The 27,814-nt window shown below is 48.6% G+C and overlaps 1 protein-coding gene and 1 non-coding gene across 2 annotated transcripts; both read right to left on the bottom strand.

Annotated features, from left to right (window-relative positions):
* Window positions 1–945: 945 nt before the first annotated feature.
* ADAD2 (adenosine deaminase domain containing 2) lies at window positions 946–27,814 on the bottom strand. The gene is made up of 9 exons (XM_060257787.1): window positions 27,805–27,814; window positions 23,021–23,155; window positions 15,967–16,122; window positions 13,655–13,805; window positions 10,162–10,326; window positions 7,986–8,200; window positions 5,247–5,478; window positions 4,357–4,489; window positions 946–1,920 (listed from the first exon to the last, which is right to left on the bottom strand). Exons 1-9 carry the CDS (start codon window positions 27,812–27,814, stop codon window positions 1,810–1,812), a joined length of 1,308 nt encoding a protein of 435 aa, XP_060113770.1. The 3' UTR covers window positions 946–1,809.
* On the bottom strand, window positions 7,293–7,359 carry TRNAM-CAU (transfer RNA methionine (anticodon CAU)). Its single transcript has one exon. It is a non-coding gene; the product is annotated as a tRNA-Met (tRNA).

Here is a 27,814-nt window from a genome sequence, read left to right as displayed (position 1 = left end):
GCTAACAGCAGTGTAAGCAACACAACAGCATCTCAACAAGAAAGTACTCAACACAGGCAAAGCAGAATCATCCACAAAACGGACCATCTAAAAAGGCCTTTCCAAGCCACTGAAATGATGCAATTGTTGGCAAAAATGCTGGGTATAGAAGCCTTCCGGCACACTCCTCTTCAACTGCAAGACCTGTTAACTCTGCTGGTTGGAAAGTGTCCATCACTTGTATTATCTGCTGGTTTGCACCCTACCCTCTAACTTCTATTGCACCCATGGAGCTACCAAAAAAAAAGAAGCTAGGTGCTGGAGATTACTATGAATCAATTATCTTTTCTGAATTGATAGTATTTTTTAAAATCCTGATTAAGTTGTGGCAACTGTTTTAGAGAACTGGGGCATGTTTGCACTTCCTTAATAATAATAATGCAGACTTGCATTTTAAGATGATTGCGATATATGTTTGAAGTGTTTTGAATGCTCTAAAATACTAAATAAATTCTATGACTATCATTAATGCTACTGCCATTTCTCCATCCAAGGGACCAAGACCACTGAACCTCTCAGGATGCGGTATTCTATATCTGGTACCAAATTGTGTGCCAGATTCCTGGGTCTATGCTGAATCCACACAGCCCTGTTCTGCTTATTGAAATCAGGGTTGCCTGGAAATACCATTTAAAATCAAGGTGTTCAAAGGTCCCAGGCAGGACACAGGAGAGCTTGTAAGGAAACCTTGGCAATGTGGTTAGCAGGACAAAGGGAGAGAGATCATTGTGCTGTTTCGTTTTAGAACAGGAGACAAAATTCACAAGACACCAGTCCCATCTCAGGTTCAACAAGCAGTCACACACAAGTTTCAATATAATAATAATAATAATAATAATAATATTTTATTTTTATATCCCGCCCTCCCCGCCAGGCGGGCTCAGGGCGGCTAACAGGCACGGTTCTTTTACTGAGATGAAAACTGGTAAAGATTGTTGTACAGAAGCAGTGGGGCTTTTCCAGACTCCAAACACCAAGCTCAATTTCCACCAGTACTCAACAGAAACCTGTCAATTTTAACGCTCGACTTCCTCTCAAAACAGACTGAAAACTAGATGGCGAGGAGCAGGGGTGGAATTCTAGCAGGAGCTCCTTTGTATATTAGGCCACACCCTGCTGATGTAGCCAATCCTCCAAGAGCTTACAAAAAAGAGCCTTGTAAGCTCTTGGAGGATTGGCTACATCAGGGAGGTGTGGCCTAATATGCAAAGTAGCTCCTGCCAGAATTCCACCCCTTGCAAGGGGAAACAAAAGACTAGGTGGCTTAATTATCTCTTCCATTAACTGATAAAGCAAGGAAGACTTCCAAATGCTGACAGCAAAAAAACATAAAACCATTCCTTAACATTAAAAAACGCACAGATTGAACCCACAGTAACAGAACTTGGAGACTTCAGCTCTTTGAACGTCTTCTGAAACCGTGCAGCTTTTTAAAACATAAAAGATCTTCAGGGGTATGCTAGCTTCTTACACAAAGTACCTTTCTTATGCTGCTTTGTGTGTTAGATGACACACTCTCATACGCACACAGACCCCGAGTACAACTCAAACGGAAACACCTCTTTAACTTAAAGCCCCACTCCTAACTGCAACACGAGGAAGAAAAGAAGACAACATGGAAACTAGAATTATTTTTAAACTTCTGGGGGCCCCCCCGCCCCACCCCTGAATGCCACAATATTCAAGACCTTTCACTTGCTTGACTGGAGATTATCTGCTTCCTTTATCCCGCCGAAGCTGGGAAGGACTTTAGCCTGTGTGGATAGCAGCTCAGCTAGCAAAGATGTCCACGAGCCGCTTCTGGGACCACCTGCTGAAGTCTTGCAAGCTCAGCTGAGCGTAGACCTGCTGTTTGACATTCTGGTAAGCCTCTGCTTGAACCTAGGTGGAGGGAAAGAGAAACAAAGAGGTGTAGAAAACGTACCAGATAGGCGGACAGGCTCTTGATGATATAAATAGAATGTGAATGAATGCCCAGATCCACCTGCTACTTGGCCAGAGAGGAAATAGGAAAAATCAGGGCTTTAGCAGGAACTCCTTTGCATATTAGGCCACACACCCCTGATGTAGGTTTACAAGATTATGCATGGGATAGAGAAGGAAGTCCTTTTCTCCCTTTCTCACAATACAAAAACTTGTGGGCATTCAATGAAATTGCTGAGAAGTCGGGTTAGAACAGATAAAAGGAAGTCCTTCTTCACTCAAAAGGTGATTAATATGTGGAATTCACTGCCACAGAAGGGGGTGGCGGCTACAAGCATAGCCAGCTTTAAGAGGGGATTGGATAAAAATATGGAGCAGAGGTCCATCAGTGGCTATTAGCCACTCTGTGTGTGTGTGTGTGTATATACACACACACACACACACACACACATATATATATATATTGGCCACTGTGTGATACAGAATGTTGGACTGGATGGGCCATTGGCCTGATCCAGCAGGGCTTCTCTTATGTTCTTCTGTGACACAGAGTGTTGAACTGGATGGGCCATTGGCCTGATCCAACATAGCTTCTCTTATGTTCTTATGTAGCCAATCCTCCAAGAGCTTACAGGCGCAATCAGAAGGTCCATCAGTGGGGCCAGGACACTAGAAGCCCTCACGCTGTGCCCCCCCAAGCACCCAGAATACAGATCATCACTGCCCCAGACATAAGAACATAAGAGAAGCCCTGTTGGATCAGGCCAATGGCCCATCCAGTCCAACATTCGGTGTCAGACAGTGGCCAAAACCCCAGATGCCATCAGGAAATCCATCAGTGGGGCCAGGACACTAAAAGCCCTTCCACTGTTGACCCCGCCCCCCCAAGCACCAAGAAGACAGAGCATCACTGCCCCAGACATAAGAACATAAGAGAAACCCTGTTGGATCAGTCCAATGGCCCATCCAGTCCAACACTCTCTGTCACACAGTGGCCAAAAAAACCTCCAAATGCAATCAGGAGGTTCACAAGTGGGGCTAGAAGCCCTTCCACTTTGCCCCCCCTCCCAAGCACCAAGAATACAGAGCATCACTGCCCCAGACAGTTGCAAAAATATGCTGTGGTTAATAGCCCCTGATGGACCTCTGCTCCATATGTTCATCCAATCCCCTCTTAAAGCTGGCTATGCTTGTAGCCGCCACCACCTCCTGTTGCAGCGAATTCCTTTGGGTGAAGGACTTCTTTTTATCCATTCTAACCCGACTGCTCAGCGATTTCATTGAATGCCCACGAGTTCTTGTATTGTGAGAAAGGGAGAAAAGGACTTCTTTCTCTACTTTCTCTATCCCATGCTGAACCATACAGAACCACACCCTTGCGCCATCAAGATCAGTCTTGTCTACTCAGACTGGAAGCCGCTGTCCATGGTCTGAGGCAGAAAAGGGTCTTTCCTATCACCTACTGTCTGATCCTTTAACTGGAGATGCCAGGGACTGAACCTACAGCCTTCTACCGACTGAGCCGATGCTCTATCATCTAAAAAGGTAAAGGTCAAGGTAGTCCCCTGTGCAAGCACCAGCCGTTTCCGACTCTGGGGTGACGTCGCATCACAACATTTTCACGGCAGACTTTTTAACCGGGTAGTTTGCCACTGCCTTCCTCAGTCTTCTAAGAGCCCCGTGGCACAGAGTGTTAAAGCTGCAGTACTGCAGTCCTAAGCTCTGCTCACGACCTGAGTTCGATTCCCAGTGGAAGCTGGGTTTTCAGGTAGCCGGCTCCAGGTTGACTTAGCCTTCCATCCTTCCGAGGTCAGTAAAATGAGTATCTAGCTTGCTGGGGGGAAAGTGTAGAGGACCGGGGAAGGCAATGGCAAACCACCCCGTAAAAAGTCTGCCGTGAAAATGTTGTGAAAGTAACATCACCCCAGAGTCGGAAACAACTGGTGCTTGCACAGGGGACCTTTCCTCTCCCCCCAGTCATCTACACTTCCCCCCCAGCAAGCTGGGGACTCATTTTACCTACCTTGGAAGGATGGAAGGCTGAGTCAACCTGGAGCCGGCTACCTGAACCCAGCTTCCACCGGGATCAAATTCAGGTCGTGAGCAGAGTTTGGACTGCAGCTTTACCACTCTGTGCCACAGGGCTCTATCATCTATCTCTACCCTATCAGATGAAGACTAAACTGAAAGAGTCCCAGTTTCCTCCCAGTTTCATCTGGCTCATTTGCTCCGCTTCCACCCCACACTGACCAGCTCTCTGTTCTATGTTTTAACTGATGCTTACCGAGACAGTGCCTTCCTCCACCAGGTCAAATTCACATTTCGGGATTCACTCTCGGATCCTCGCCACGTGTGATTTTACCCCCACCCGATCTTGTTGGGAGATTGACTCACTTTGGTTTGGTGGTATGTGGCCATGGAGGCCAAGTCCCCTCTGTCCATCTCCTTCGCCACTTTCCTGAAGGACTTCAGCATAGCCGCCTTGCAAAGCCGACTGGGGCGGCAGAGGCTGTCCGGGTTCGTGATGCTGGTGGAGGCAAGTGGAAGAAGAAGGAAGAGGAAGATATTGGATTTATATCCCACCCTTCACTCTGAATCTCAGAGCGGCTCACAATCTCCTTTCCCTTCCTCCCCCACAACAGACACCCTGTGAGGTAAGTGGGGCTGAGAGAGCTCTGACAGAAGCTGCCCTTTCAAGGACGACTCCTACGAGAGCAATGGCTGACCCAAGGCCATTCCAGCATGCGCAAGTGGAGGAGTGGGGAATCAAACCCGGTTCTCCCAGATAAGAGAGCTCTGGCTGACCCAAGGCCATTCCAGCAGCTGCAAGGAGAGGAGTGGGGAATCGAACCCGGTTCTCCCAGATAAGAGAGCTCTGGCTGACCCAAGGCCATTCCAGCAGCTGCAAGTGGAGGAGGGAGGAATCAAACCCGGTTCTCCCAGATAAGAGTCCGTGCACTTAACCACTACACCAAACTGGCTCTCAAACTGGATTTCTACCCAGCCCTATACCCTGAATCTCAGAGCGGCTTACATTCTCCTTTACCTTCCTCCCCCCACCCACAACAAACACCATGTGAGGTGGGTGGGGCTGAGAGAGCTCTGGCAGAAGCTGCCCTTTCAAGGACAGCTCTGCGAAAGCTATGGCTGACTCGAGGCCATTCCAGCACCTGCAAGTGGAGGAATCAAACCTGCTTCTCCCAGATAAGAGTCCATGCACTTAACCACTACACCAAACTGGAGAGACAACAACCCCCCCCACCTGAGCCCCACTCAGGACTTACTCCTGCGCTGCCTTCCCCACCGTCCCGTTCACCAGCTCCAGTGCTTCATCTCCACCACACCAGTTGAGGCTCCAGGTGTGACATTTGGGCGGCACGTTGAGAGAGGCGATGCTGGGGCCTTCGAAGAGGTGCACGGGGCTCTGGCGGTAGGGCTCTGGCAAGCGCTCATTGGCCAGCTGCAGCCGGTCATTGATGACCTGGTGGAGGATGGCGCTGTCTTGGTAAGCATCGGCTAAAACACAGGACAGAGAGATGGTCAATGCGGGGCGGAGGCAAAGCAAACAAGCCAGAAGACACTGGGAGGAAACAAACATAACTCCGATGTGCACCAGACAGCCCTTTGACCACTGGGAAAGGAAAGGAAAGGTCCCCTGTGCAAGCACCAGTCGTTTCCGACTCTGGGGTGACGTTGCTTTCACAACGTTTTAACGGGAGACTTTTTATGGGGTGGTTTGCCATTGCCTTCCCCATTCATCTACGCTTCCCCCTCAGCAAGCTGGGGACTCATTTGACCGACCTCGGAAGGATGGAAGGCTGAGTCAACCTCGAGCTGGCTACCTGAAAACCCAGCTTCCACCGGGGATCGAACTCAGGTCAGGACTGCGGTACTGCAGCTTTACCACTCTGCGCCACAGGGCTCTAATGTGTTTGGTTTAGGTGAATAATGGTCTGTCCTTGGGACCAATGTATGATTTCGGATATTACTTAGGCCTCTAGCTATTTGTTTTTATTGAATTTGTAATAAATACATTTATATTTTTGTCAAATTGGTAACATTTATGCTTCAAGTTGGACACAGAACTACTGGGCCCTTATATTCTGATTTCCTTAACCTTTTGGGGGTTTGGGGGGGAGGGGGCATTTTTGTATTTTTTAATGTGTGACTATGTGCACGTGCACAGCTGGAAGGCATGGTGATTTCTGGTGATGGACACCTACTGGGGGCCTGGAGGATATTCTGGGAGGTGGCTGAACGAAGCCTGCCCCTGCCTCCAGCTCTGGTATTCCAAGGAGATCACCCGCTCAAGTACCTGCTCAGCTTCCGAGATCTGATAAGATCAGGCTTTTCTGGGGTATTTCCCAGGTCAGGGCAACCTTCTGGTAAGTCTCCCCCCCAAAAAAAATCTGTTTTTATTGAAATTGTAATAAATACACAGACATTTTGGTAATATTTATGCTTCACATTGGATGCAAAACCACTGGGTCCTTATATTCTGATTTCCTTAACCTTTATTGGGGGGGGGGGTTAATGGGGGGTTATGTTCCCTCTAAATTGAGTTAGTGTGAGCTAGCGCACAGTTTTTTAGCTTCTGGCTCACATATTTTTGTCTTAGCTCAGGAAGGATGACCCCAAAGCACACTCATTTATGCAGTAGCTCACAGCTTGAATGCCAATAGCTTGCAAAGTAGAATTTTTGCACACAAGACTTCACAGCATAGAGGCAGTATGGGGGGGCGGGGAGTATTGTCCATAACTGGGAACAATAGCTGTCACACATTACAACCCACAGAGACTTTGGGCTGTTCAGCTACCCTGATGAACAGATAACCTCATTACTGAAACAACCTCCGTTTTTTAATGAAAAGGGACCTTCAGATAGCTGCAGTGCATAAGTTTGAAAATCTGAATTTCAAAAAAGTGAAAATGGGTACACATCCAGGTGCTTTGAGGGATTATTTAAGAAATAAGATCATCCCAAACACCTGGCATATTTCCCCATAATACTGAACATATGAAGCTGCCTTCTACTGAATCAGACCCTCGGTTCATCAAAGTCAGTCTTGTCTACTCAGACTGGCAGCGGCTCTCCAGGGTCTCAAGCTGAGGTTTTTCACACCTATTTGCCTGGACCCTTTGGAGTTGGAGATGCCAGGGATTGAACCTGAGACCTCCTGCTTACCAAGCAGATGCTCTACCACTGAGCCACCGTCCCTCCTCTCAAAGTCAGTATTGTTTACTCAGACTGGCAGCCACTCTCCGGGGTCTCCAGCTGAGGTTTTTCACGCTGAGGTTTTTCACGCCTACTTGCCCGGACCCTTTTCCGTTGGAGATGCCGGGGATTGAACCTGGGACCTTCTGCTTATGAAGCAGATGCTCTACCACTAAGCCACCGTCCCTCCCCTCAAAGTCAGTATTGTCTACGCAGACTGGCAGCCGCTCTCCGGGGTTTCAAGCTGAGGCTGGCTTTTCACGCCTATTTGCCTGGACCCTTTAGTTGGAGATGCCGAGAATTGAACCTGGGACCTTCTGCTTACCAAGCAGATGCTCTACCACTGAGCCACCATCCCTTCCCTCAAAGTCAGTATTGTCTACTCAGACAGGCAGCCGCTCTCCAGGGTCTCCAGCTGAGGTTCTTCACGCCTACTTGCCTGGACCCTTTTTAGTTGGAGATGCCGGGGACTGAACCTGGGACCTTCTTCTTACCAAGCAGATGCTCTACCACTGAGCCACCATCCCTCCCCTCAAAGTCAGTATTGTCTACTCAGACTGGCAGCCGCTCTTCGGGGTCTCCAGCTGAGGTTCTTCACGCCTACTTGCCTGGACCCTTTTTAGTTGGAGATGCCGGGGATTGAACCTGGGACCTTCTGCTTACCAAGCAGATGCTCTACCACTGATGCTCTTACCATTGAGCCACTCTCCCTCCCCTTTAAGGAGAGATGGTTTGCCATGCTGAATAAAGGTGTTCTTGATTTGGAAACTCAGGCTGCCTGTCAGTTCTGCTGTCATCAGTTACTAACCCAGGACGATGCTGGTGATGTAGACCGGGTGGATGATGTGACTCAAAAGGGCACCCTGGACACCCAAGACGGCCCAGTGGGTTAGCTTGTCACTGCCAGATACACAGCAGACACAGGAGGCCAGAGTGCCAGGACGGCAGTAATTGATGGGTCTCAGCATCCCTTTCAAACTGACATAGGCTTCCACAGGTGCCTTTGGCTGGGCTGTCACCATGCTGCAGGTGAAGAAAATTGAAGGGAAAGGTGAATGAGTCAGAGAGCCGTGCAAGGAAACTGGGAGGTTTTGGGGTGTCTGTAGTTATGGGGGGGGGGGGGGGGAGGAAGAAGCTGGATTAATAAAGGGCCTCTTCTCTTCTGTACCCCAAGAACAGTTTCAGAAGGCAGCTGCTTTGGCCTGCAGTAGAACCACTACCCCGTGGCGCAGAGTTGTAAAGCTGCAGTACGGCAGTCCGAGGTCTCTGCTCACGACCTGAATTTGATCCCCAGCGGAACCTGGGTTTTCAGGTAACCGGCTCCAGGTCGCCTCAGCCTTCCATCCTTCCGAGGTCAGTAAAATAGATGATTGGGGAAGGCAATGGCAAACCACCCTATAAAAAGTCTGCCATGAAAACGTCGTGATGTGATGCCACCCCGGAGTTGGAAATGACTGGTGCTTGCACAGGGGACTACCTTTTACCTAGACAGAAGCTCTAGACTCTCAGAAACTCAGACCCGCCCCCCTCCCAAAAAAACCCCAAAACTTTGGTCTCTCAGGCACTACCGGACTCAAGTTTAGCTATCCCATCACCCTACTAATTCCTAACTTCCTGTTTTATAGCTTTGAAAAAGCAGCATTAATGATCTAGAGAATTTAAAAAATAATATTTGCTTTATTTACAACGTTACTAGATCCAGGTGGGCAGCCGTGGTGGTCTGAAGCAACAGAAGAAAGCTGGAGACCTGCAGGACTTTTAAGACCAATGGAGTTGTGTGTTTTTAGCACATGAAAGCTTACATTCTAAATAAAATTTTGTTGGTCTTAAAGATGCTACTGGACTCCCAACTGTGTTCTATTACAAAGTTACTGTAGGTGAATAATCCTAATGGACGGTTTGGGTTATATTGATAATTTATATATTTTTAAAAAATGATTTTATCATACTTATGAACTTGGTAAGCTGCCTCTAGCAAGACTCTGGAGATACAGCACATCAATTCCCTGAACAAACAAGTGGAGCAAGCACAAAGTGTCTTCAGAGAGCAAGACTCCAGGGGAGTTCTCACCAGGGTCCTTCCCCCAACTCACAGGCTGATTCTGACTGATTCTTTCTGTCTGTTCCAAACTCAAACTGGGCATTCCTTTCACACAGACCTGCACCCACCCCTTCACCTGGAAGGAATCACTTCCTCCAAACTCCAAAGGGTACTTCACAGAACCAATGGAATATAGTGGTTAGACTAGGATTTGGGAGACCCAGGTTCGAATCCCTACTCTGCCATGGAAGCTTAGAATCATAGAGTTGGAAGGGACCTCCAGGGTCATCTAGTCCAACCGCCTGCACAATGCAGGAAACTCACAAACATCTCCCCCTAAATTCACAGGATCTTCATTGCTGTCAGGTGGCCATCTAGCCTCTGTTTAAAAACCCCCAAGGAAGGAGAGCCCACCACCTCCCAAGGAGGAAGCCTGTTCCACTGAGGAACTGCTCTAACGGTCAGGAAGTTCATAGAACCATAGAATTGGAAGGGACCTCCAGGGTCATCTGGTCCAACCCCCTGCACAATGCAGGAAACTCACAAACACTTCCCCCTAAATTCAGAGGATCTTCATCGCTGTCAGATGGCCATCTAGCCTCTGTTTAAAAACCTCCAAGGAAGGAGAGCCCACCACCTCCCGAGGAAGCCTGTTCCACTGAGGAACTGCTCTAACGGTCAGGAAGTTCTTCCTAATATTGAGCTGGAAACTCTTTTGATTTAATTCTGATTTAATTTCAGCTCACTGGGTAACCTTGAGCCGGTCTACTTAAGACAGCCGCAAAGGATATAAACAAACTGAGCTGCCAGGAGATTAAGTCCTAACCATTAGCCCCCATTGCAGACCCCATTCCTACAAGCCCCGGTTCCCAACTGAAGTCCATCCACAGGATCCTTTCAGAGCAACCTCATAGTACTCTTCTGATCCACAAGAAGCACTCACTGGAAGTTCTCCAAAGCTCCACTTGGCCTGCGGCTCAGATAGAGGTGCAGAAAGAACCTCGGCTTCAGAGCCAAGTGCGTCCCGTCCTTAGAGAGGCAGAAGATGCACTTCTCCACAGCTGCGGGGTCGTTGCTGCAGAACATGAGGAGCTGCTTGTAGAAGTACCTGAGGAAGGAAGGAAGGGAGGGAGGGATGAAATAATGCGTAAGAACATATTACATTGTAATATATAATGAAATAATTGTACAACTCCTCATAACGTTGAATCAGTGGGAGCCCTGAAACTAGATGCTCCCATCTGGGGGTGACAGGAGACAGTGACACCTGAAGTGTGTTGCTTATGTCCAGTCTACTCCAAAATCTTGTTTTGGTTGCCGTCGCTGCAGAACGCCCTGTGCAGCCCTCTTACTAACAGGCCATGGACCGGTACTGGTCCATGGCCCAGGGGTTGGGGACCCGTCATAGAGTCACAGAATCCTAGAGTTGGAAGGGACCTCCAGGGTCATCTAGCCCAACCCCCTGCACAATGCAGGAAACTCACAAACGCCTCCCCCTAAATTCACAGGATCTTCATCGCTGTCAGATGGCCATCTAGCCTCTGTTTAAAAACCTCCAAGGAAGGAGAGCCCACCACCTCCCGAGGACCCCTGTTCCACTGAGGAACCGCTCTAATGGCAAGGAAGTTCTTCCTCATGTTGAGCCGGAAACTCTGATTTAATTTCAACCCATTGCTTCTGGTCCTACTTTCTGGGGCCACAGAAAACAATTCCACACCATCCTCTCTATATGGCAGCCCTTCAAGTGCTTGAAGATGGTGATCGTATCACCTCTCAGCTGCCTCCTCTCCAGGCTAAACATCCCCAGCTCCTTCAACCTTTCCTCACAGGACTTGGTCTCCAGACCCCTCACCATCTTCATCGCCCTCCTCTGGACCCGTTCCAGCTTGTCCATATCCTTCTTAAAATGTGCTGCCCAAAACAATACTCCAGGTGGGGTCAGGTACAGATGCTCTGAATAATATTACTGTTGTGAAGCCTTCTGGTTTTGGTCCAAAGAGACAATCAAGACAGAGTCAATGTACGTGAAGCCAACTTATAGTGGTCCCACAGGGTTTTCCAGGCATGAGGCGTTCGGAGGCGGTTAGCTGTTGCCTGCCTCTGCGCAGCAACCCTGAAGCTCCTCAGGGGTCTCCCATCCAAATACTGACCCGCTTAGCTTTTGAGATCTGACGAGATCCGGCTAGCCTGGGCCATCCGGCTCCGTAGTCATAACTGTGTCTTGCCAAGCTGCAACTGACTCAGGGCGACCCCTCATGACGTTTTCAAATCAACAGATGTTCAGAGGTGGTTTGCCACTGCCTACCTCTGCGTAGCAACCCTGGGCTTCCTTGGTGGTCTCCCATCCAAGCACTCACCTGGGCTGACTCCAAGGTCTGATGAGACTGGACTAGCCTGAGCCATCCAGGTCAAGGCAAGAGAGGAACAGAGATGGTTAGCCCTTGCCTGCCTCTGCGTAGCAACCCTGGACTTCCTTGGTGGGCTCCCATCCAAGGACTAACCAGGGCTGACCCTGCTTAGCTTCTGAGATCTGATGAGAATGGGCTAGCCAGGGCCATCTAAGTAAGGGTAGAGTCAAACAGAGGTGGTTGGCCCTTGCCTGCCTCTGCGTAGCAACCCTGGGCTTCCTTGGTGGTCTCCCATCCAAGTATTCACCAGGGCTGACTCCAAGGTCTGATGAGACTGGGCTAGTCTGAGCCATCCAGGTCAAGGCAAGAGAGGAACAGAGATGGTTAGCCCTTGCCTGCCTCTGCGTAGCAACCCTGGACTTCCTTGGTGGGCTCCCATCCAAGGACTAACCAGGGCTGACCCTGCTTAGCTTCTGAGATCTGATGAGAATGGGCTAGCCGGGGCCATCTAAGTAAGGGTAGAGTCAAACAGAGGTGGTTGGCCCTTGCCTGCCTCTGCGTAGCAACCCTGGGCTTCCTTGGTGGTCTCCCATCCAAGTATTCACCAGGGCTGACTCCAAGGTCTGATGAGACTGGGCTAGTCTGAGCCATCCAGGTCAAGGCAAGAGAGGAACAGAGATGGTTAGCCCTTGCCTGCCTCTGCGTAGCAACCCTGGACTTCCTTGGTGGGCTCCCATCCAAGGACTAACCAGGGCTGACCCTGCTTAGCTTCTGAGATCTGATGAGAATGGGCTAGCCGGGGCCATCTAAGTAAGGGTAGAGTCAAACAGAGGTGGTTGGCCCTTGCCTGCCTCTGCGTAGCAACCCTGGACTTCCTTGGTGGTCTCCCATCCAAGCACTCACCAGGGCTGACTCCAAGGTCTGATGAGACTGGGCTAGCCTGGGCCACCCAGGTCAAGGCAAGAGACATCCAGAGATGGTTGGCCCTTGCCTGCCTCTGCGTAGCAACCCTGGACTTCCTTGGTGGTCTCCCATCCAAGCACTCACCTGGGCTGACTCCAAGGTCTGATGAGACTGGGCTAGCCTGGGCCATCCAAGTCAAGGCAAGAGAGGAACAGAGGTGGTTGGCCATTGCCTGCCTCTGCGTAGCAACCCTGGACTTCCTTGGTGGTCTCCCATCCAAGTACTCACCAGGGCTGACTCCAAGGTCTGATGAGACTGGACTAGCCTGGGCCACCCAGGTGAAGGCAAGAGAGGAACAGAGGTGGTTGGCCATTGCCTGCCTCTGCGCAGCAACCCTGGGCTTCCTTCATGGTCTCCCGTCCAAGTACTCACCAGGGCTGACCTTCCTGAGATATGCTGAAAGGCTGGCTTGGGCCATCCAGGCCAGGACAAAAGACAGAGATGGCTGGCCATTGCCTGCCTCTGCATAGTAACCCTAGGCTTCCTTGGTGGTCTCCCATCCAAGCACTCACCAGGGCTGACTCCAAGGTCTGATGAGACTGGACTAGCCTGGGCCACCCAAGTGAAGGCAAGAGAGGAACAGAGGTGGTTGGCCCTTGCCTACCTCTGCGTAGCAACCCTGGGCTTCCTTCATGGTCTCCCGTCCAAGTAATCACCAGGGCTGACCCTCCTGAGATATGCTGAAAGGCTGGCTTGGGCCATCCAGGCCAGGACAAAAGACAGAGATGGCTGGCCATTGCCTGCCTCTGCATAGTAACCCTGGGCTTCCTTGGTGGTCTCCCATCCAAGTACTCACCAGGGCTGACTCCAAGGTCTGATGAGACTGGGCTAGCCTGGGCCACCCAGGTCGAGGCAAGAGACATCCAGAGGTGGTTGGCCATTACCTGCCTCTGCGTAGCAATCTGGGCTTCCTTGGTGGTCTCCCATCCAAGTTCTCAGCAGGGCCAACCTTGCTTAGCTTCTGAGATCTGACAAGATCAGGCTAGCCTGGCTATCCCTGGTACATATAATCTCAGAAGCGATGGACCACCGGCTCCCCTCTCCCTTTCTCTTTTCTCTGGTCTGCTTTTCCTTGGAAAAAGAAACAAGCCTGGCAGGCTTGAAGGAGGCAAAGGGGCGCCTTACCTCATCAGCGCTCTGCGGGCCACCACCAGCCCGTGCATATCGTGGAGAGTCCGGCCATTGAACTCCATCCAGCCCTCGTAGCAAATGTCTCCCGTTCCCAGGGCAACCAGCTCATAGGACTCCCCACAGGAGCTCTGGCTGCCGGCAACCTCTGCAGGGGCAAGACAGGAAGCAAGAGAAGAATCATTCGCGGCTCCGGAAACAAAAATGCAGCTTCCAAATGGGCAAACGTCCTTTCAAGGTCTGACAAAGGGTGCTTGGACTCTTGAAAGCTTCTACCCTGAGACCTCTTAGAATCACAGAGTTGGAAGGAACCTCTGGGGTCATCTAGTCCAACCCCCTGCACAATGCAGGAAACTCACAAACGCCTCCCCCTAAATTCACAGGATCTTCATTGCTGTCAGATGGCCATCTAGCCTCTGTTTAGAAACCTCCAAGGAAGGAGAGCCCACCACCTCCCGAGGAGGAAGCCTGTTCCACTGAGGAATCACTCCAAAGGTCAGGAAGTTATTCCTTATCAGAGAATCATAAAGTTGGAAGGGATCTCCAGGGTCATCTAGTCCAACACCCTGCACAATGCAGGAAACTCACAAACGCCTTCCCCTAAAATCACAGGATCTTCAATGCTGTCAGATGGCCATCTAGCCTCTGTTTAGAAACCTCCAAGGAAGGAGAGCCCACCACCTCCTGAAGAATCATAGAATCCTAGAGCTGGAAGGGACCTCCAGGGTCATCGAGTCCAACCCCCTGCACAAGGCAGGAAACTCACAAATCCCTCCCCCTAAATTCACAGGGTCTTCATTGATGTCATCCAGCCTCTGTTCAAAAACCTCCAAGGAAGGAGAGCCCACCACCTCCCAAGGAGGAAGCCTGTTCCACTGTTCTTCCTAATGCTGAGCTGGAAGATCTTTTGATTTAATTTCAACCCATTGGTTCTGGTCCTACCTTCTGGGGCCACAGAAAACAATTCCACCTTCCTCTATATGACAGCTCTTCAAGATCTTGAAGATGGTGATCACAGAATCCTAGAATTGGAAGGGACCTCCAGGGTCATCTAGTCCAATGCAGAAAATTCACGAACACCTCCCCCTAAATTCACAGGATCCTCATTGCTGTCAGATGGCCATCTAGCCTCTGTTTCAAAACCTCCAAGGAAGGAGAGCCCACCGCCTCCCGAGGAAGCCTGTTCCACCGAGAATCTGCTCTAATGGTCAGGAAGTTCTTTCTAATCCTAGAATCATAGAGTTGGAAGGGACCTCCAGGGTCATCTAGTCCAACCCCCTGCACAATGCAGGAAACTCGCAAATACCTCCCCCTAAATTCACAGGATCTTCATTGCTGTCAGATGGCCATCTAGCCTCTGTTTAAAAACCCCCAAGGAAGGAGAGCCCACCACCTCCCGAGGAAGCCTCTTCCACTGAGGAACCGCTCTGTCAGTGAGTTCTTCCTAATGTTCAGTCGGAAACTCTTTTGATTTAATTTCAACCCGTTGGTTCTGGTCCAGCGTTCTGGGGTAACAGAAAACAATTCTGTGCCTTTCCACCCGATCAAGGTGCTCAACAACAACAAATTTAAAAACATAAAACATTTATTTATATCTATTTACATTATTTATTTATTTATTGTCTGCCTTTCTCACAAGTATTCAAGATGGATTACACAGAGCGAGCCGGTACAATCAACAAAATGGGACAATCAATAACCAGTACCTTAGTATTTTAGACGCCTCGAACCACCAGAAAAAGCTGAAGCACAGGAGTAGGATTCACACACGACACCAGTGTTCCCTCTAAGCCCAGTTCATATGAGCTAGCTCACAGATTTTTAGCCTCCAGCTCAACAGATTTTTGTCTTAGCTCAAGAAGGATGGCCCCAGAGCACAGTTCAAGCATAGCCAGTTTAAGAGGGGATTGGATAAAAATATGGAGCAGAGGTCCATCAGCGGCTATTAGCCACAGTACATATATATATACTGTTTCTCATATGGCTATTAGCCACGGTGACTGAGGGAAACCTCCACATTTAGAGACACTAAACCTCTGGATCCCAGAGCCAGCAGGCAACACCCCGGGTTTTAACACCCTGACACATTGGGATGAACACACATGACGCTGCCTTCTACTGAACCAGACCCTTGGTCGATTTAAGTCAGTACTGTTTACTCAGACCGGCAGCAGTTCTCCAGGGCCTTTCCTATCACCTGCTCTCTGGTACTTTTAACTGGAGAGGCTGGGGATTGACCAGGGACCACCTGCCCGCCAAGCAGAGGCTCTTCCACCGAGCTGCAGCCCCACTTGATGCTGGGATCTCACCTCTCTCCAATATGAACGCTGCCACAGTGCTCATGCAGTCTTGGTACGGCAGCTCTCCGAGAAGCACCTCGCAGATGTCACTGGTCAGCGCGGCGCAGCGATGGTCATGGGGAATCTGGTTTACGGCTGGAGGCAAGAGGGGCAGATGAGCACCAGCTGCTTAGTCTGTTACGAGAAGAGTTAAGTGTCCGCAAGTGCTCTGCCCCAAGACCCACCTGCAAGCGCCAGAGACAGCAGGAGCTATGAAAACATAAAAGACAGGACCCTGCCGACTGATGTTCCTTTCCTTTCCTTTATCCCATAGAACAGGGCCCCCCCAACCTTTCTGAACCCGCGAGGACACCTTTGGTATTCTGACACAGCACGGGGGGCACAACAGGCCTTTGAGATCTAACCGGGAAAGAGCTGCCACCCTACGTCATTACAGAGCACTATATGATCACCGCTTATATTATATTATATTGTAGAGATACAGCGCCATGTAATGAAATGTTTTAAAAAAAATTTAAATTGCAAATTTTTTTGGTTTTAATATGTAAAAATGAATGTTGTAAGCTGCCCTGAGTCCGCTTGCGGAGAAGGCGGGATAGAAATTTAAAGTAATAAAGAAATAAACAACCACAAAAGTCTGCTGAAGGAGCCAGATCTGAAGGAGCCAGCAATTTACTGCAGACAGATCCAGGTGGGCAACTGTGATGGTCTGAAGCATAAGAACATTAGAAAAGCCCTGCTGGATCAGGCCAGTGGCCCATCCAGTCCAACACTCTGTGTCACACAGTGGCCAATATATGTGTGTGTGTGGGTATATATACACATATATATACACACACGTATACATACATACATACACACATATATATACACACATACTGTGGCTAATTCCGGCAGGTGCAAGTGGAGGAGTGGGGAATCAAACCCAGTTCTCCCAGATAAGAGTCTGCACACTTAACCACTACACCAAACTGGCTCTCCTCCATAAGAGAAGCCATGTTGGATCAGGCCAATGGCCCATCCAGTCCAACACTCTGTGTCACATAAGAACAGAAGAGAAGCCATGTTGGATCAGGCCAATGGCCCCTCCAGTCCAACACTCTGAGTCACAGAAGAACATAAGAGAAGCCATGTTGGATCAGGCCAATGGCCCATCCAGTCCAACACTCTGTGTCACATAAGAACAGAAGAGAAGCCATGTTGGATCAGGCCAATGGCCCATCCAGTCAAACACTGTGTCACACAGTATATATATATATATATATACACACATACATACTGTGGCTAAGAGCCACTGATGGACCTCTGCGCCATATTTTTATCCAATCCCCTTAAATCTGGCTATGCTAGTTGCCGCCACCACCTCCTGTGGCAGTGAATTCCACATGTTAAGTACTTCTTTTCATCCGTTTTAACCTGACTCAGCAATTTCTTTGAATGCCCACGAGTTTTTGTATTGTGAGAAAGGGAAAAAAGGACTTCTTTCTCTTTCTCCATCCCATGCATTATCTTGTCAACCTCTATCATGTCACTCCGCAGTCGACGTTTCTCCAAGCTATAGAGCCCCAAGCGTTTGAACCTTTCTTCATAGGGAAAGGGTTCCAAACCTTTAATCATTCTAGTTGCCCTTTTCTGCACTTTTCCCAATGCTATAATAGTTGGAGTCCAGTGGCACCTTTAAGACCAACCAAGTTTTATTTAGAATTCTAAGCTTTCGCAAGCTGAAAGCACATTTCCATCAGACAATGAAACGGGGCTCAGTTTGCAATACTGCATATAACTTCTGGGTAGTGGTTAAGCACGTAAAAAAGTATAAAGTTAGAATTCAATAGTGAAATTAACAAACTGAAAGAATAACAGTTTGGTCTGGATAGTGTAAGTTGTGTGGGAAAGCAGCAGAGAGGTAATAAACTTGTCAGAACTGGAGAATGACGGTGTGAACGGCAGTAAACATTACACTGCTTCTCTTCACCCAAAGGGTGATTAACGTGCGGAATTCATAGCCACAGGAGGTGGTGGGGGCTACAAGTATAGCCAGCTTCAAGAGGGGATTGGATAAAAATATGGAGCAGAGGTCCATCAGTGGCTCTTAGCCACAGTGTATATATATATTGGTCAGTGTGTGACACAGTGTTGGACTGGATGGGCCATTGGGCTGATCCAACATGGCTTCTCTTATGGAGGAGAGCCAGTTTGGTGTAGTGGTTAAGTGTGCAGACTCTTACCTGGGAGAACTGGGTTTGATTCCCCACTCCTCCACTTGCACCTGCTGGAATGGCCTTGGGTCAGCCATAGCTCTGGCAGAGGTTGTCCTTGAAAGGGCAGCTGCTGGGAGAGCCCTCTCCAGCCCCACCCACCTCACAGGGTGTCTGTTGTGGGGGAGGAAGGTAAAGGAGATTGTGAGCCGCTCTGAGACTCTTCGGAGTGGAGGGCGGGATATAAATCCAATATCATCATCATCTTCTTATGTTCTTCAGGCATGAGTTAAATTATGCACGTATTTTTTTCTCAGAGGCGTTTCCATCCACCCAATATACTTTTTAACATGTAGTATAGCATTACAAATATCATTCCAGTTTGCCAGTACAAAAAGGAATACATTAGAACACAGCAGAAGAAGGGTTTAGCATATGTAATGAGATAAACAACCATTTTTTTGTTTGTTTGGCAGTTTACCGTTGGTCACACAATGAAAAGTCTTGAGCTGGGGCGGCACCCGCTGCCAAAGCAACGTTTTTAAAAATATGCCCAACCAATCAAATCTTCAGCAGCCGGGCCCACTTCCAAAAAACACTCAGATGGTGCCAGGAAAGAGGTTGACGTTTGTTTGTTAAACTCCTTTCTTGGCAAACGATACACAAGTTGATATAGTGCAGTTGTACTCTCTGGGCTAAAACTGGAAGGCATACAATAAGAAACATCAGTCAATATGTATGCAGTTGACTAAGGTCCAAGGCCAGAATCAAGGAGGCCTAATAAACACTCTTTTGTCTTGTGTATCTATTACTGATAGTTAAACTCCTTTCTCGGTCCTACATCAACGTATATTGTTTTTGTATATAGATCCCAGCAGGCAGCTGTGTTGGTCGGAAGCAACAGAACAAAGCAGTAGACAAGTGAACCTTTAAGACCAACTAAGTTTTATTCAGAATGCAAGCTTTCGCATGCTCTTAAGCAGACTTCATCAGACAAAATGGGAATGGCAAGCAGCAATTCTTAATATAAGTGGGCAGCGAGTTGGCACGTAGAATCATGGGAATGTTTTTAGCAGATTAAAAGAATCACAAACAGGGATCTGTGTTTGTTAAGTGTTAGGACAAAGCACGGCTGAAAAAACACTGGAGGGTAATAAAAAGCAGACTGCTGTTGAAGGTGCAAAGCGCTTAAGAGGTGCTTAAGAGCATACAAAAGCTTACATTCTGAATAAAACTTAGTTGGTCTTAAAGGTGCTTTGTTCTATTGTTTTACTATTGTTAGACTACTGAACAAGGTAAATTTGGGCTGAAAAGCATTGGATTGCAATACCCTTTTATACACAACATATCTTTATGCTGTAACGAGGCTACAGTTGGGCCTATATACGTTTTTAACAATTTGATAATAAATACTTGCATTTTTGACAATATTTAAGTCACACATAGTTTTTAGTGATTGCTCCTATATTCATAAATCCAGGAGTCAGTCGTGTTAGTCTGCTGCTGCAAAGTAGTAAAGAGTGGAGTAGCGCCTTTAAAACTAACACATTTTATTGTAGCATAAGCTTTTGAGAAACACAGCTCTCTGCATCTGATGAAGAAAGCTGTGTTTCTCAAAAGCTTACACTACAATAAAATTTGCTAGTCTTAAAGAAGATGGTGATGATATTGGATTTATATCCCGCCCTATACTCTGAATCTCAGAGTCTCAGAGTGGTCACACTCTCCTTTACCTTCCTCTCCCCCCCCCACAACAGACACCTTGTGAGATAGGTGGGGCTGAGAGAGCTCTTGCAGCAGCTGCCTTTTCAAGGACAACTCCTACAAAAGCTATGGCTGACCCAGGGCCATTCCAGCAGCTACAAGTGGTGTCACACAATGGTGCTACTGGGGTCTTTACTATTTGGCCCTATACTGGTTTGCGACTAACCCTTTTTGGTTCTTGACACAACGGTCTGTCAGGCGTGAGCAGCAAGATCCACACCAGGAACACATTTCCCCAAGTGTATGGGGAGAAACAGTGGTCCCTGGTGCTGCTTCAACCCTGGAACACGGAGGGGGGGGGCGAGGGCTTCCCACATTCCTTATCTAGATCAAGGCCCCCCTCCCATCTAGGAGTTGGGGTCCAGGCAGGGAACTGGTCACGGACCTCAGGTAGAAAATTCAGGGGGCCAATCCAGACACAGCACGAATACCGTAGATTCCAACGCTTCTTTCTTACCTGTAGTCAAAGGTGATACAGAAGGAATTTTGGCAGTTGGCAACCCTAGAAGATACAAAACCAAAAATGCCACCACATTGGTATTAAGAGTGGCGAGGGGGGAGGAGGAGGGTTGGGTTTCATGGCCTGCTTCCCTCTCTACTGTGGATGGGCCATTGCATCTCTTATGTCCTTGTGAGTCTCAAAGCGGCTTACAATGTCCTTCCCTCCTTCTTCCCACAACAGCTGCCTTGTGAAGCAAGTAGGGCTGGGCCAGTTCTGAAAGAACCGTGGCTGGTCCAAGGTCGCACAGCTGGCTTTATGCGAACAGGAGTAGAGATTAAACAGAACCTCTTTCTGTCGCCCCAGAAGGCTGGACCAGAACCAGCAAGCTGAAATTAAATCACAAGAGTTTTCCACTAAACATTAGGAAGAACCTCCTGAAATTATGAAGACTGTCTGGTTTCTAAGTGGTTTCCTCAGAAGGAGAGGGGGGGGCTCTCCTTCTTTGGGGAGTTTTAAGCAGAGGCCATCTGACAGCAATGAATTTAGGCAGGTTGTAAAAGGGAAGGTAGGAAGAAATGAGCTGGTACTCAGCTCTCATGGCCCCTTCCTATATGCCAGGGTAATGCCAATTGCCACTTTGGGGTCAGAAAGGAGTTTTCCCTCCAAGCTAGATTGGCCCAAGGATCCTAGAGGTTTCTGGCCTTCCTCTGGGCACAGAGCAAGCATTCCTGGGGCAGTGAGGGGAAAGGTAGCTGTGAATTTCCCACATTGCGCGGGGAGTTGAACTAAACGGCTGGTCCCTTCCAGCTGTTTCTGTATTAAATGGCTGTGACGCTCTCAAGTACCAGTACAGAGAGAGAGGGACAACAACAGGGGGCAGCATTGAGCTGCTTGAGTCAGCTGGTTGGGCCACAGTGTAACACAGGATGCTAAACAAGGTGGACCACTGATCTAAAACAGCATAGCTGATTTTTTAAAAAGCTTAAACTTCATATGTTGCCATGAACACTGTTCAGGCGGGAACAAGGCAGGGAGTGGGAACGCTGGGAATCTTATGCCTCAGTGGTGAGTTCTGGGAGGCAGCGCTCATACTTACTATTAATGAAGATGAAGAAGAAGATGATATTGGATCTATATCCCGCCCTCCACTCCGAAGAGTCTCAGAGCGGCTCACAATCTCCTTTACCTTCCTCCCCAACAACAGACACCCTGTGAGGTGGGTGGGGCTGGAGAGGGCTCTCACAGCAGCTGCCCTTTCAAGGACAACCTCTGCCAGAGCTATGGCTGACCCAAGGCCATGCTAGCAGGTGCAAGTGGAGGAGTGGGGAATCAAACCCAGTTCTCCCAGATCAGAGTCTGCCCTTTCAAGGACAACTCCTGCGAGAGTTCTGGCTGACCCAAGACCATTCCAGCAGGTGCAATTGGAGGAGTGGGGGAATCAAACCCGGTTCTCCCAGATAAGAGTCCACGCACTGAACCACTACACCAAACTGGCTTAATGCGACCATCTCTGAACACGTTTAACGTCTCAACGTTTTTAATGTTTTACAATTAGTTGTCTTTTTTAGACGCCATTTTGGCTTTGTAGCCACCCTGAGCCTGCTTGCAGGGAGCATGGGATACAAAAATGGGGAAATAAATAAGCAAGCAAACACACGCAGAGTGCTTTGTTCTCAGCACTGAGTGACCCTGTACACTGAGACTGAAGAATGTGGACTTATCCTCTTGCTGGCAAGAGGATGCTAACAGACCGGCTCTTGTTCTAGAGATAGGCTTATTCAAGTGGATAAAACTACATGCAGGATTCATAAGAACATCAGAGAAGCCATGTTGGATCAAGCCAATGGCCAATCCAGTCCAACATTCTGTGTCACACAGCGGCTAAAAAAAACCAGGTGCCATCGGAAGGTCCACCAGTGGGGCCAGGACACTAGAAGCCCTCCCCCTGTTGCCCCCCCCACCAAGCACCAAGAATATAGATCATCCCTTGCCCCAGACAGAGAGTTCCATCAATATCCTGTGGCTAAGAGCAACCGATGGACCTCTGCTCCATATATTTATTCAAAGTTCAAAGTTCCCAGGTTGCTATTGATAGAGGTTTACAAGATTTTGCACGGGATAGAGAAGGTAGAGAAAGAAGTCCTTTTCTCCCTTTTTCGTGGGCACTCCATGAAATTGCTGAGCAGTCAGGTTAGAATGGATAAAAGGAAGTCCTTCTTCACCCAAAGGGTGAGTAACATGTGGAATTCACTGCCACAGAAGGTGGTGGCAGCTACAGGCATAGGCAGCTTCAAGAGGGGATTGGGTAAACATCTGGAGCAGAGGTCTATCAGTGGCTATTAGCCACAGCGTATTGTTGGAACTCTCTGTCTGGGGCAAGTGATGCTCTGTATTCTGGGTGCTGGGGGGGTACAGTGGGAGGGCTTCGAGTGCGCTTGGGAGGGGCAACAGTGTGAGGGCTTCTGGTATCCTGGCCCCACTGGTGGACCTCCTGAAGGCACCTGGGGTTTTGGCCACGGTGTGACACAGAGTGTTGGACTGGATGGGCCATTGGACTGATCCAACATGGCTTCTCTTATGTTCTTAAACTCTTCAGGAAACCAGCAAGGTCTGCCAGGTTAAAAACCAGGTAGGCAGGCTCTGCAGTTTTCACAAGGCTCACCTTGGTCTTGTTCCTCCACTCGCTTGTCGCTTTCACTGTCCACCGGCTGATCCCATCCGTCCAGAAGCGGCTTCTTGAAAGGAGCGGCCGCAGCAAGAATATTGTTGGTGGAAAGGGGCTGAGGACCAGAGGCATCTGCAGAAGGACAAAACAGGAGCATGGGACGCCAGAGGAAGACACAGAACCTCACTCAGCGCTAGTGTCTTCCACCCATGAACTCCCACACAGCACTCAAAACTCAGCAAGTGTGCAGGCTACCCCAGGGGTGTCAAACATGTGGCCAAACTCAGACGGCTCCTATCAGGTCCCCAAGCAACTGGCTGTCATCTGCTTCCTTCTCCCTCTCTTTTGCATCCTTCTGCATCACAGCTTGCTTTGCAAGGCTTGCTCAATCGCACAGCAGAGCTACAGAGCAAAACTTCTATATTCTTCATTGACTGAGGCTCCTCCCTTGGAAGGAAGGGGGGGAAGGAATAACTTGTTTTGCCAGGCTCTCTCAATTGCACAGCAGAGCTACTGAGCCAAGCCTCTCTTCCTTGTATTGGGTGAGGCTCCTCCCCCTCCTGGTCCCTTGGGGAAGAAAGAAAAGAGCCAGAGCTTCCTTTGCCCAGTTGCCTGGATCCCATGGGAGAAAAACAAAGAGTACCTTTAAGACTGAGTGATAATGTTTTGAGGACGTTTTAAGGTGGGGGTTTTTTTTAATCTTTGTGTTTGTCTGTGTCTTTTACAAAGCTTATGTCTCTGCTACCTAACCATAAATAGGTACACACACAGCCTGGCCCGACCCAACATGGCTCGGCCCAACAAGGGTTTCATTCATGTCAGATTCAGCCCTCGTAACCAACAAGTTCGACACCCCTCGGCTATCCTAACATGTGGGTGCAGATCATGTATCAATTATGGATAAACAAGTCAATAAGGAAAACACTATTGGCTATGCTGCTGTGATGTCAGAGCATTCAACAACATTTCAAGCTGCAAAAAGTGGCAGCGTCATCCACATTCTCTTACAAAGCCTGAAACGAAGACCTTTAGAAGAGCCCTGTCGGATCAGACCGCTGGTTCATGTAGTCCAGCATCCTGGCTCACACACAGTAGCCAACAAAGTCCTCCAGAAGACCAACATGGCAAATAGAGGCCAAGACTTTGCCTTAATTTAGCCTCCCAGCCCTGGGATTCAGAGAGTTACTGCCTCTGAACATGGACGTTGCCTTTAGTCACCACTGGCTAGCAGCCAGCGATGGGCCTCCATGAATCCGTCTAGTCATCTACAAAATCACTGCCACTGGCAGCGAATCCCACAATTCAAACTTTGTTCACCCTGAATCTACCGCCCATCAACTTCAGTAGGCGCCCCCAAGTTCTAACACTATGGGAGAAAAATCTCTCTCTTCTGTCTGGTTTCTTTCCCTCACGAATAATTTTATAAACCTCTATCACGCTCTGCCTCGGCTGTCCTTTTTCTATCGAGACTGAAAAGCCCAAGGCTCTCCAGCCTTTCTTCCTAGGGAAGGTGCTCATACGCCTTAAATGTTTTGCTTGCTTTCCTCTGTACCAGTTTGATGAAGTGGTGAAGTGCGCGGACTCTTATCTGGGAGAACCGGGTTTGATTCCCCACTCTTCCACTTGCACCTGCTGGAATGGCCTTGGGTTACCCATAGCTCTCCCAGGAGTTGTCCTTGAAAGGGCGGCTGCTGGGAGAGCCCTCTCAGCCCCACCCACCTCAAAGGGTGACTGTTGTGGGGGGTCAAGATACAGGAGATTGTAAACCACTCAGTCTCTGATTCAGAGAGAAAAGCGGGGTATAAATCTGCAGTCTTCTTCGTCATCTTCTTTTTGTTCCAGTCCTGCAATAACCTTTCTGAGATATGATGATCAGCAAGGCTTTTTTTTAGCAGGAACTCCTTTGCATATTAGGCCACACACCCCAATGTAGCCAATCCACTTACAGGATTCTTCTTACAGGGTCTACTGTAAGCTCTTGGAGGACTGGCTACATCAGGGATGTGTGGCCTAAAATCCAAAGTAGTTCCTACTACAAAAAAAAGTCCTAGTGATCAGAACTGTACACTATAGTCTAACATAAACCATGCATTCATACACTTATTTCAACAATGACACTGTGTTTTCTCCCCAACTAGGACCAAAGTGGGCTCCAACACTGTTTTCCTTCTTCCACTAGCAGAAGAGTCGCTGGAAAAAGAAGACCGCAGCTTTATATCCCATCCTTCTCTTTGAATCAGAGTTTCAGAGTGGCTTACAATCTCCTTTATCTCCTTCCCCCACAACAGACACCCACTCCTCTACTTGCACCTGCTAGCATGGCCTTGGGTCAGCCATAGCTCTGGCAGAGGTTGTCCTTGAAATGGGCAGTTGCTGGGAGAGCCCTCTCCAGCCCCACCCACTTCACAGGGTGTCTGTTGTGGGGGAGGAAGGTAAAGGAGATTGTGAGCCGCTCTGAGACTCTTCGGAGTGGAGGGCGGGATACAAATCCAATATCTTCTTCTTCTTCTTCTGAGAGAGCTCTCACAGAAGCTGCCCTTTCAAGGACAACTCTTATAAGAGCTATGGCTAACCCAAGGCCATTCCAGCAGCTGCAAGCGGAGGAATGGGGAATCAAACCCATGGAGTGGGGAGCTAACAGGCAGGATATAATGAAGCGAACAACTGAGAAGCACAGATATGAAGCAAAAACAGACTGAAAAGGATAAGTGATTAAAAAAGTCCACAAGAACAGGCCACCAAGGGGAAAGCCTCACAAGCAGCCCTACTAAACACCATACTGAGTTCAGAGAAGTAGTCAGTTCCCAGGTTGCTTGAGAGATAAAGCCCTTAGCCCATGAAAAATTAATCACCCCGTTTTTAGCCCACTGTTCCTGGTTCTGCCCTCCGCCAGCACACACCACCATAGGATCCAAGCCTACTGAGTCATCACCAGCAATCCACTCTTTAATTTATTCTTCTCTTGGCCAGGCCCACTGGAATTTATTTCACTTAGAGAATTTATACGCTGCCTCTTCAGGGAACTCGCCCTTGCTCCTACATACCCTTTCTTTGTGGGACGTCAGCAGGGTTGGAAGAGTCTGGGTAGGAGAGAGACTCCTCTGAGGCTGCGGAGTGAGGCGGCTCTTCCTTCCAATGAGACTGGATCTGACCGTGCTGGGGGAACGGTGCCAATTGAGGCCGCCATTGAGACTCTGCCTTGCCTGGCATTTTTTCTAGAGGCAGATGAAGAAACATAAGAAAGTAAGAAGCCATGTTGGATCAGGCCAATGGCCCATCCAGTCCCACTGTGTCACACGCCAAAAAACCCAGGTGCCATCAGGAGGTCCACCAGTGAGGTCAGGACACTAGAAGCCCTCCCACTGTTGCCCTTCCAAGCACCAAGAATACAGAGCATCACTGCCCCAGAGAGAGAGTTCCATCATAAGAACATAAGAGAAGCCATGTTGGATCAGGTCAATGGCCCATCCAGTCCAACACTCTGTGTCACACAGTGGCCAAAAAAACCCCAGGCACCATCAGGAAGTCCGTCAGTGGGGCCAGGACACTAGAAGCCCTCCCACTGTTGCCCCCCCCCCAACACCAAGAATACAGAGCATCACTGTCCCAGGCAGAGTTTCGACATTTTCAGTGAGTTATCTACCATGACCCAAAGATCTCTCTCTTGGTCAGAAAGATTAAAATGGGCTACTTGTGGGGAGAAAAGTCAAAACTATGCATTTTTTAAAAAATAAAGTTTATTACAGAAGATAGAATTCGTGCATTTCTTTTTTTGGAGCTTCATAATACCACCACCACACAGATCCCCTCCCAATATTGGCTGCGATTTGTATGGAATTATCCTCCCTGCCTAATGGAACTTGGGACTCTCAAAAGCTTATTGCCCTCCCCCCCGCCAAAAAAAATCTTTAACTGGATTAACTCTACATATTATTTTCCTGTTAACACCCCCACCCCCACCAAAACAACTTTTCAGTCATCAACAGGTTTGAAACTTATACTAATTGCAAAAGAAAAAAAGTAACTGCTGTTGTGAAGCAACGAGACCTACTTTCAAAAGGGTGTTTGTTGGATGTTCATTATAATCTTTGGAGATGCGTACAGGTATCAAGTTGCTAGAAAGGCTTTATATCTACCCTAAACTCCTATATCTACCCCTCACCAACTACACTTAGCTAACAATACCAGAATGAAATTAAAGAGAGAGATAATCCACCCCCTCTACTATATTACTAAGGTTGCCTAGCTAGCTCCAAAATGGTGGCTGAGAGCTCAGTGGGCATTTTTCTCTCCAAGTTCCATGCACTGTTTCTTCTCTCCAAGTTCCATGCACTGAATCATGGAATCCCAGAGTTGGAAGGGACCATAGAGGCCACCTAGTCCAACCCCCTCCTCAATGCAGAATCAGCCTAGAACATCCCTGAGAAGTATTTTATTATTTGGGGGGGGGGGGGGGGATGTTTTAAACCTGGGACTTCCTTCAGGCTTGTAGAGAAATTATCCCCTGTTGTTCCTTAGATCCATTTTGCAGATATAGCGATCACTTTTTTGTTTTGCGCCTGCGGTACCTTTGGAATTCTGACCCAGTCAGCCACAAAATGGCTGCCACAGGAGGTAGAACCAGCCACAAAATGGCTCCGCAGTTTACATTCAGTCAGTCAATGACGATCTCTCAACTGTGGTGGTAGCTGCTGCCAAAGTAATGTTTTTTTTAAAAAAAATCCGTACAGGCGATCAAATCTCCATTGGCCAGTCAGAGGTTTTGCTGGGAAAAGCCATACCTGGCCCCAT

Source organism: Heteronotia binoei, chromosome 17 (genome assembly GCF_032191835.1).
Source record: "Heteronotia binoei isolate CCM8104 ecotype False Entrance Well chromosome 17, APGP_CSIRO_Hbin_v1, whole genome shotgun sequence".
NCBI lineage: Eukaryota > Metazoa > Chordata > Lepidosauria > Squamata > Gekkonidae > Heteronotia > Heteronotia binoei.
Note: the sequence above shows the minus strand (reverse complement) of the source record. Positions and strands in the feature narration are given on the sequence as shown.

Excerpts from the sequence above, each read along its gene's own strand:
- ADAD2 (XM_060257787.1), bottom strand. Across the intron at positions 4,490-5,246 it reads GTGGGGAAGGCAGCGCAGGA|CATCACGAACCCGGACAGCC; the intron begins GTAAGTCCTGAG and ends TGCCTCCACCAG. Across the intron at positions 1,921-4,356 it reads CCACATACCACCAAACCAAA|GTTCAAGCAGAGGCTTACCA; the intron begins GTGAGTCAATCT and ends CCCTCCACCTAG.